The sequence below is a fragment of the Trachymyrmex septentrionalis genome, unplaced genomic scaffold (genome assembly GCF_001594115.1).
Source record: "Trachymyrmex septentrionalis isolate Tsep2-gDNA-1 unplaced genomic scaffold, Tsep1.0 scaffold277, whole genome shotgun sequence".
NCBI lineage: Eukaryota > Metazoa > Arthropoda > Insecta > Hymenoptera > Formicidae > Trachymyrmex > Trachymyrmex septentrionalis.
Window position 1 is genome coordinate 45,921 of NW_017305438.1, and position 10,846 is coordinate 56,766.

The window sequence follows — 10,846 nt, forward strand, 5'->3', positions numbered from 1 at the left end:
ACGAATAAAATAGAATCCATAATTTTCCAAGATCCATATATTAGAAATACAAGTTTTATGAAAAAACAGCACGTCGAAAGACATAGTTCTTGAAAAGTTTAGAAAGCGTAACGCGTACGTATGTCCTCCAGCTTCTTTGACACCTCGGACGGCGTTCTCTCGAGATCGCCAGAGATGCTCTTCTGTTTAGTAGGCTCGATCGAATTGAATTGCTCGCAGAGGTCACCGTCAATGACATTTTTTACAGGGTAATAATATGATCGGAAGGACAGATGATCCCTGCCACACAGAGGAGGGTGCTCTGATCGCATGTGCATTTCCAGATGCTGGAAGAAATCATGATCCTCGTGGCTTGTGAATGGTACGAGCACGCCTACTGTTCCACTTAGGGTCGTGTAAACCAGACTCTCGGAACCACCGGGTATGAGAGTTGCTTTCTGCAACGACATCACTGTCTCGCCGACGTGGAAACACGCCACTGTGTCAGCTTTTTGACTGGCACCATTCAATAATCCTCTATCCCATAGAGCCTTATTTCCGGTAGGATCTTCGTCCACGTCGTCATTAATGCCAGTCGCCAATCGTATCTGAAAGAAGATAAAAAAAAAAGACGGAAATGTAACAAGTCAAATTGTTACACAAACGTACTGCTAGAAAGGTAAAATATTTTGCAGAATACAAACTATAACAATAACATTACACAATGTTATAATTTTCTATTCAGCAATGTAACTATTAAAGACAAGAATTTTAATTTTCCAGAAAAGTTAGCAAAATTCTCTGACTTTTCCTTGATTTATGGTTCTGTGACAATTCTGATGCGTTATATTATATTTGTTAAGTGGGAAATTATAATATTGATGTAAAGTTACTGTTGGTGTTCTGTGGGACGTTCATAAGACGTGAACTTACCACAGCTATATTTCCGAATTTGTCGGCGGTGGCGACGGTGTCGTAATCTAATACGCATGTCGTCGTGATCCATCTAGGATGTGTGTCGTCCGCGAAAACAATTAACTGATTCTCCTGGCGCTTGTATCTCACTGCGTATACAGATTCCTGCACGTCGCTGACGTAGATCCGTTGGCCGATTGCGTTTATGGATACGACTGCGTTCGGTATATGCTTGTTTTCGCACTTACGCAATAATTTCTTTTTACCCATGTCGTAAAGTCGTAACATTCTACCCACGCCGACTAATACTCGGCCTTGATATGGACAAATGGCTAACGGTACTTCATCTAACGGAGATTTGTGCAGCAGCTCGATACTGGTACAGTCTGGATTTACTCTGAAACACAAAGCAATCACTTTTGATTATTTTGTCGAGAGAATGTTTTGTTACATTCATTAAAAGATATTATAAAAATCAGTGTAGTCCTGGCCTGTTCTTTTTAACTGAACTTCTTGCACGCTTCTTCTTTTCTTTTTCTCTTCAATGTGGAAAGAAAAGAAAGAAAAATGAACCATGCAAGAACTTCAGCTAAAAAGAACAGACCTATTATGTATCAGAGAAAATATTGTGTAGAGTGAGATATCTTACTTATATGTGTAAAGAAAACCGCCATTGCTAACTCTAGGATTTAATTGAAATTCCTTCGCAACTCCAACGATGAGGAACAACTGATCACCTTGATTGGCAAATTTTACGAGGCAAAGACTGTGGAGAAAAGAAAAGATTTATAACATTGGACAACTACAATTTTGATTGAAATAAATAAAAATTGTTCTTTTGATCAAGATTGTCTTTTCCTTACCATAACGCTGCTAGATTTTGCTCGAAACGATGTACTTCGAATGTTTCCCCGGTGGTCGGTGCCATTAGTCTCAGCATGGAAGCCCACAGTCCCGGGCCAGCTCGCGGGGCACCGAAAACCGCCTCGTTTGGCTCTTCCGACATGAAGGCTTCCGCTAATTCCCTAGCGACAGCCGCCTCCTCAGCGCCAGCCGCCTCTTGCATTTCATCCGCCATCTGCTGTCTTCTCTGTTGCTTTGTCTCCTCCGTGTAAGCATTGTGTTCCGTTTCGATGACTACTAGGTGCGCAGAATCTGTATGAATCGCAAACTTCCTCGGAGTGTACTCCAGTGGGAAGCTCACTTGATTGAACACGGCCCCTAATTTCTCGAGTGCCAAGATCCTCAATGTATTCGTCGATATAGCGACGATACCCTCTGGACATTGCTCGGAACTGAAGCCCGACGCGAATTCAAGACTCTCGTATGACAGGGGCGTTAAGTGGAAACGATTCTGATGGTAATAACTCAGCCAGGACCGGCTGCTCATCGCTAACACCGCCTGATTACCCTGCATTCGTATTCTGAAGAGCTTCACGGGTCGAGAGCCTAGGTAGCGTGTTCTCGTGTCTGCGAGATCTCCGGAAATAGGATCTAACACAGTTCTAAGCAACACACCGTTCTGCAAACCTGCAATTAATGATAACAGTAATACATACAACAAGTATTAAAGACGATTTAATTCGATTATTTAATTTTTAGAAACATAAGCTTGCCAGAAAGTAAAAATGTAAATTCGTATATTGCATATAAAATTTACCTATATTCAGGTACAAACTGGATTGCTGTGGCGCCGCATCCTCGGAATTGTCGGCCTCTTTAGCGCCCATTTCCACGATGCATAAACTCTCCGCAGCTGCTGGCAACGCCTGCATACTTCTTGGAGCTAGACAGTCTGAGGGATCCAACGATATTATCCTCACTGTATTGTCCTGCAGACCGACAGCAAGGAACCATGAACGTTGCTCGCCGACTGCAACGTTTCCGAGGGCCATGCACATTACTTCCGAGGGCATCTTTTTTCTTTCGGTATATTCGTTCAATTGTCCGGTCTGAAAAGGATGCATTAATAGAAAGCCGTCGTTGATGGGAAATTTCATGATGTCTTGTTCACTCTTCATCAAACCTAATTATTAAACAAGATTTAACTAGATCGTTCAAGATGAAATGAGTGGTATGCTCTTCGCATCTTTACGTCTCTGAGAACAAGGATTAAACAACTCAGAGAGAACAAATGATGCGATCATTAGAATAATCGTGAAAACATTAACAAAAAATCATTAAATACGTACAGGATCCATCTCGAAGTAAACTAGTTCTCCCCCAGTGAGGGCGATCACAACTTGACGTTGATTGACTGCACATTTTACGATCGTCTTCTTGCCAGGTGCCTTCCATTCGTTAACACGCTTATCCGCTCGGATGTGACGTATACCATCAGGATATACCTAAAAGAAATTTGAGATTTCTTTTTCAGATAATTCAGATAAATCACATATATCATGTTTTCAATAATAAAATAAAATATAATATAGATTCTATCATTGTAAAAATTAAAAAATCTTTGTAAGATGGTTGTTGGGCCTGTAGTACCAGGAAAGTTTGGACTAGATCCGGAACGTTCCAACGATGCGTGAGCCCGAATATTTTAGCACTATTCTGCGACCGGCACGTGGTCAACCAGGTGCCGGAGATACCGAGTGCAATCGAGAAAAATTATACAATCCCATGCATATACCATTCTGTCCCAAAAATATGAATTTTTTACAATTATTTTGTCAGACGAAAACGTGATTATTTGTATCAAATAATTAATCGACTAATTGTAAGGAAAGTTATTTAATTTGATTCAATTTATAATTCAAAATATGCTTTAGTGACCGAATCAAAATTTACTTACTTTAATTTTACATTACTCTCAAACTTAACACGATATGGGATATATGGTTCACGCATAAAGTCCATCGATTATGATACGATATAATTTCCATGTGCATTGTACCTGCACCAATGCGTCCTCGCCTAAGGCAGAGCAACTCAAGGTCGGTGTTGTACCGAGAAAACCCGAGTCCGTCACTTCCTCGACAGTCTCGCCGATACTGAGTACGAGTGTGGCGTTCACGAAGGAGACTATGATGTATGCATCATATTCCTCTGCAATCAAAATTACAAAGCTCATCCTCAATACATAGGGGAATGCGTCGTTGAATCGAATATTTGAATTTGCACAGAGAGAGATATATATATATATGTATATATATAACATTTAGGCGTCCTCGATTATTCGAAACTGCGCACGCTCTCGTGGGACACGGAAAGAGTCGACTTTTGCTTTTTATTAAATTTTTACCGAACAAAACGACTCTTACTCGTGCCAATTTCGCGCCGAGGTCCCTTACCTTTCGGTCATTCAGAGTTCTGTGGGTCAACCAATAGCGCGCTGGCATCCTGAAAGAGAGAACTGGTGTTTGATAAGAGTGTATCAAGCCACCAGGTTCATTAATATCTTTTTACAAAACCGATGCCGTTCGTCTTTTTAAAGCAAAACTACTAATTTTCTTTTTCAAGTTATATTAAGTACTAGTGTTCTTACCGCAAAGTTTTTCGCAAATTTATTCGAACTATGCTATTGAGCTACTTACGATCCACTTTCGTAAAAGAGAATGAACAAAATCATAGAAATCTACGATACTTTTGATGCTGATTGCGTAGAATATTTTGTTTCTCGTCGCTTCGCATATATACAAAATTTTTGAAAAGGATAGATAAGAAATGTGGAAAGTAAGATCTCGAAAAAATAGCTAAAACTTATCGGATTATCGAGTAGGCAAGTCAAGTGAAAACATGCAGACAAATTGTTTGATACGTAGAAATATCATTCGACTAACCATCGATTCTTCTCTTCACGGTCCAAACAGCGTTTGGATTACCAGGCAGCTCGCTCACAGCCATCTCGGAAACTTCGAGACCGTGGCGTAATACTCGCAATGTGGACCGCGGTCCTCGTCCGCAAGCGATGTACAATTGCGGCGTGTCTTCATTCGCCAGATCTGCTACCTACAGCCACAAGTCAAAAGTTCTTATAAACATCTGCTTCTCATCTCATCTCCAACAAGGAAGCAAAAAAATATCGTATTATGCTTATCTCTCTAGGTGTTCACTTCAATTTGCAATAACAAACCAAAGGCGACGTAGAGAATTTTGCTATCGCACATTATCCCACAAGAAAGAGACGCACGAGTAACGTCTCCTTCCTACTTTAAGTGCATAGTCGAATAAAACTTGTACAGGGTGTTTACTAAGAGATTGTACAAAAAAAAAAAATCCTTGAAAATTCCTAGATTTTCCAGATATTAGAGATTTTTAAAATAAAATTTTGAAATAAAATGAAGTATAAACAACGTGTTTATTGTAAACTGTATGTATTCTGTAAATTAGTAGAAGAGATTCAACGAGAGTATATCTGTTCTCTTTTTACAATTAGGGTCGCGAAGCCTATAACACGATAAAGGCAATTATATAATATAATATCATAAGTTACTCTGTTCTGTTGTCACCTAATTTTTTTAAACATTTTTTTGAACCATTCATGAAAATGCATGTGAATGTACGCAGATATGCAGTGTCCCGCGAGATTTCTGCTAAACACTTTTTGTAGATAGAACCCATAGAGTGGACTAGAGTCGAAAAGTCCTCTATCATTTTGCAATTTTTGCAATGGTTAACGAGATACTAAAAATTGCCGAATATTTGTCTTCAATAATTTTTTACTCAAATACTATTAATTTTAAATAAACAGCAAAAGATAAAAATGGCTAATTTTCTTCTCATAAAGTTCTGAGAATTTTTTTAGAATTTTTTAATATCGTATTTTCTCATGTTGGTAAAAATAGTTGCCAATAAAAAAATGTACTAAAAATTTTGAAAAAATTCTTAGAGCTCTATGAGAAGAAAATAAATAATTTTTGTCTCTTGCTGTTTTTCTGTAAAGTTGAGAGTATTCGAGTAAAAAAATTATTAAAGACTAATATTTGACAATTTTTAGTGATTAATATCTAGTCAACAATTGCAAAAATTGCAAAATAATTAAGGATTTTTTTTACTCAGTTTAGTCCACTCTATTTACAAAAAGTGTGGCAGAAGTCTCGCGGAATACCTTATATAGGCTATATTTATAACTAATTGCAACATTTTTTTATTATTAAGAAAAGAAGACCAAAAAAATGATCAAAAACAGAATTTAAATTAAATACAAATTCCAAAAATATTCTTGAATACAAATAAAATGCCATTTTTTATTTTCAAGATTTTTCTCAAGATAAAAATAAAAATTCTCTGAAAATTCTAGGTTTCTTAGGTAAACACTCTGTCGTACTTTATAAAATATTTCACCTGGCAAGCCATTATGGGCGAGAGACTGTCCATTTCGTCGACCAGTACTAGATTTCGAAGCGGTCGTGGGGCGAAGAAGAAAGTGTCTCCTTCTTCTAGCGGCATCGCCGAACTGAATTCAGGCTCGTCATCGTCGTCTCCGAGATGCGCTATTTGATACAGGTAACTAAAAAAGGACAATGTAATTGCGCCGCTCGCAGTAATTTAAATATACGCGTGAAGATATTAGTACAATGTACGATACTAACTGGTTGCCGAATTCCGAGGCGACGAACAGGAATCCCGTTTTCAAGACGCACATACTCGCTGCTACGGGTACAGTATCGAAGTACTTCAGCTTGATCTCAGTGACCATGTCTTCGTCCGTTTCGAGAGTGATCTTGAAGATATCACCCTGCTCCGTTTGCGCCAAAAAGAAGAACATGCTCTTCGTTTTATGTGTAGCCGAACACACGAATATCATTCCTCTCTCGGGATCGTCTAAATCATTACGGCGTCGCGGAATCGGACAACGTATGTCATGCTGATCCCCGAGGTTCTTGTATGTAAGATAGTTCTCGGAACAAATAAGCACACCACTTGGGCCGTCATTACCACCAGGTACAGACACGAGAAAGTTAGCGTGTTCTTCTAATGGCTCGCTGTATTTTCGTACTACGTGATTCAGACCAAGATCAAGCTCATACAGTGTAAGAGTTTGTTGCGTTTTCACTGCTGCGTCGCCCGTGGGGTCGCTATCAGCTTCCTGGATAAACATTTTTACAAAATATATCAAATATACGCGCTTTATACAGATAAGATTGCAAATCTGATCGAGTATCATCATATAAACAAAAAGATGTAATCAATGTTAAGTCAGTTGAAACACGGTAATGTATAATCATATAATACTTAATATCGATATCTGTTATGTGATAAAAAAAAATTACATAAGTTTACCTCGTAATCAATCTCTAAACACGCAAACATAGGATTCTCGAAACCAACGTCGACACCAACTGTATGATAGACTAACGTGTTGCTCTTATGAGCTTCCAATGGAGAAGAGATTGTAAGACGGGCCTCGGCATCTCTGTTAAGAATGTACACAAGTTTCTGCTTTTCGATAGCACCTAAAACAAAAATAATAAAATGTTACACCCCTGATTTGCTTCAAGACAGTTGTAATTATTATTCATAAAGTACCATCATTAATAAAAGAAGTTGTAATCAATGTTAATCAGTTGAAACACGAACAAAGTAATCATATGGTACTTATTAACAATCATATCATTCATTTGTTACAATAATGTCACAACTAAAAAAAAGTTTTCCAGAAAATAGGTTTGAATGCTTTGAATCAATTAAAAAAAATTCATAATATTAAATTAACGCAAAGCCACTGACACAAAAAAATTCAATGTAATTTGTGAATAAGATTTCGGAGATTGCAAAGCTTAGACATGTATCAGCAGTTTACAATCTCTGAAATCTTATCCACATTAATTCTTTTTGTATCGATGGCTTTACATTTTGACTCAGAAGTTAAAACTAGATAGTCTCTGTTCTAAAGAATATACAATATATAAGAATCACTTAATAATTCTTGTATATTTGTTAGTGATAAAAATTAACTCGGGACATAAATGACACATTCTGTGTAATGAGGAACTGGAAAACCAAAGAATCTATACTGTACCTATCATAACTGCTCTTCCTTTTGGATCGATGGCAAGATATTGGCCAGGAACGATGCGTCTACATCCGCTTTTGCCGAAAGTCTCCTGATGTACTTTCTCAAAGATGTTCTTGGCAGAAATATACTCTAATATGACTATACGCCCGGAATCTGATCCGACAACAATGTAATCCTTTGTCCCGCCGGTAAGTCTGAACGCCATGAGAGATCGGATAATGCCAAAAACCTCAACGGTTAACAGGGTGTGGACCTTTCCCGTATTTGGATCCGGTCGCAGCAACTCTAACGATTTACCACGGGACACGAGAATCTCCTGCATTTTGCTGCCGGAAAAATTACCGTGCACCGCGTGCGTGATGCCCGTGGCACGTTGAAGGGTCAAATTGTACAGATACATCTTGGCTTGCTAGATCGTTTGCGTTTTCCTATTCCTTGATTGATCTTTCGAATAATTAATAAATGAATGGAGGGCTTTATGCTCTCGATAAAAGTCTCCGAGAGTCCATACTCTGAAACGACATGAGAAATTCTATTTAATAATTCGACACGACGCGGATCGTCGCTTTTACCTCAAAATTAACCCGAAATGTACCGTTAATGGAAAAATAAGAACAGCTACGTGAGCGGATGATCGCTAAAGATATTATTTTACCTCGATCGAGCCTTCAACGTGATGATGCTCGACGATGTCTCCGGATTTTCTCGTCGTGCTTGAATGACCGGTTGTTCACACCGCTACAAGCGTTACGAGGGAGAGAGCCGGAGAGAAACGAGACTCTCTTGGCAGCCATTCCTCTATTATTTCGCCGGAAACGACGCGCGTCTGTCTTTCGCTATTGGCTGTAGAGAATGCAGTTATGTAATCAAAGTGCAATCGGATGTGATTGGTTATTACCGTTGGAGCCAACCAATCATGATGAAGGTAATACGACATATTTTATCGGAAACTATGACTGTGTTCCAAAATTCACTGCCAGTATTGAAAATGTATTATATACATGACGTAAACTGTAGATTTTCAGCGTTGCCAGTGAATTTTAGAACACAGCTTATATTTTCTAGAAACTTTAATTTATCCCTAGGAAACGAGTTCTCTTATTGGCTGTCGTGTGTTGGACTAAAAATTTGTATGAATCTTGAAAACGATTATTCCTTTTGATGTGTGTGTGTGTGTGTGTGTGATTAATATAACTAATGATATATTAAACGTTTATTAAATAAAGAATAACTTTTTGTGAAAGATTAAAATAATAAAATAGCACCGCTTGCGGCTATTTTATTTTAATCTTTTATAATAGATTATGTTAGTGTATATATTTTTAATTTTAATATTAAAATAATAAAATTCAAATATCATATAAAACGTATAAAGAGAAAAAAAAATATTTTTTTCTTGTCAATATATTTTAATCAATCGTTAAAAATAGAAATATATTAATTTTCAATTTTTCCTAGGTAACCATAATCGTTAAAATCACAGATATGTACAAAATCTGCAACAAATTTTATAACGAACATGTTGTAGAAAATATCTAAATTTTATTCCGCTCAAACTTACAGAATTAGAATGGAACGAATTCTAATTCCAAATGAAGTTTTGATCGACTATATTTGACAATTTATACACTTAAGATCTGCGTAATTTTAATGTATTCAATTTTCAATTTAGTAAAAAAATATTATTTCCATCACATCACTAATAACTTTTATCATAATTATTATCTAATTAATTGTTATGTATGGAAATCTATCAATATTGAAATTTGAATTTATTAAAATTCCGTAGTTGTTAATATACGAGGGCGGTCCGATAAGTACTTAGCCTCACCGCCCGATTGCGCCACTATCTCAAGAGAAATTTACTATCGTGTAGTACATTCTCGTAGACGGCTACTGTCAAAATTTCAGCCGAATCGGACTTGTAGTTTTGTTTTGACCGCGTGTGGAAGCGGTCGTGTCCGCGGATTTTAGAAAAATGGAAAAAGAGCAATATCGGTCGGTGATTCGATTCTTGTTTTTGGAAGGGAAATCGAAATTGGTCGAATTGGGCTACGAACTGCTGCCCCATCCACCGTATTCTCCAGATTTGGCCCCGTGCGACTTCTTTTTGTTTCCAAACTTGAAAAAGTCACTCACCGGGCAGAAATTTGAGTCGAATGAGGAGGTCGCCGCGGAGGCCTACTTCGCAGACCTCGAGAAAACGTATTTTTAAGACGGGTTAAAGAAGTTGGAGCATTGCTGGGTCAAGTGTATCGAGCTAAAAGGAGACTATGTTGAGAAATAAATCGCCACTTTTCCAAATTCGTTTTTCTTTTGTAGGCTAAGTACTTATCGGACCGTCCTCGTATCTTACTCTAGCATTTTATTCTATTCTACTCTTCATATTTTCGAACGTCTCGCATTATAATCGGAAGAAACTGATTCTTTGTCTCCAGATTTATTCTTCTGCATCGATTGTATTGACAAGAAGTTGTATTTGTACACTTGCGGCACCAAGCATTCGAGAGCCATGTGAGTGATAGCGCCAGTAAAACCCCAGACACGGTATTTTCCACCCAGATAACATGGCAGGGTCAGAAGTGGTCGGCGGAAATTCGTGAAACTAATCAGCTTAGGATCGCATAATTTTTGCAGGCTGACCACAAACGCTTCTTCCACCTCATCAGGATTGATCTTCAGTTCTTCCGGTACTACCTCGCCGATGTAGGCTAGAACTGGCATCACATTAACGTCAGACTTGCCGATGAGATTCCCTGTGGTCCATACGTCGATCTTCTCCCTGGGAATCTTCAACTCCTCCCAAGTTTCTCGCAAAGCAGTTTCTTGCAGATCAACGTCATTCTTGTCACGCATGCCACCCGGGAAGGACACCTACAACAGATGTCCTTGAGAAATTTGTTTCCTGTTATTTTAAAATTAAATTCGAATACTTGATTGTGCAAATTGTATTTCAATAATTTAACAATTATATATATATATATA

General features: G+C 37.9%; 2 protein-coding genes across 2 annotated transcripts in view; both read right to left on the minus strand.

Moving 5' to 3' along the window:
- Positions 1 to 78: 78 nt before the first annotated feature.
- LOC108749231 (splicing factor 3B subunit 3) lies at positions 79 to 8,647 on the minus strand. Its single transcript, XM_018487798.1, has 13 exons — positions 8,517 to 8,647; positions 7,865 to 8,373; positions 7,126 to 7,298; positions 6,435 to 6,931; positions 6,187 to 6,352; positions 4,683 to 4,851; positions 3,797 to 3,948; positions 3,087 to 3,242; positions 2,555 to 2,846; positions 1,758 to 2,424; positions 1,544 to 1,660; positions 913 to 1,291; positions 79 to 587 (listed from the first exon to the last, which is right to left on the minus strand). Exons 2-13 carry the CDS (start codon positions 8,259 to 8,261, stop codon positions 99 to 101), a joined length of 3,654 nt encoding a protein of 1,217 aa, XP_018343300.1. The 5' UTR covers positions 8,262 to 8,373; positions 8,517 to 8,647; the 3' UTR covers positions 79 to 98.
- A 1,411-nt stretch (positions 8,648 to 10,058) lies between these two features.
- The window catches only part of LOC108749223 (nucleoside diphosphate-linked moiety X motif 8), a 2,456-nt gene continuing 1,668 nt past the window's right edge, over positions 10,059 to 10,846 (minus strand). Inside the window, exon 3 of the mRNA XM_018487787.1 lies at positions 10,059 to 10,735. Coding sequence (XP_018343289.1) covers positions 10,244 to 10,735 — 492 coding nt within the window. The 3' untranslated portion in view covers positions 10,059 to 10,243. The remainder of the gene's footprint in view (positions 10,736 to 10,846) is intronic.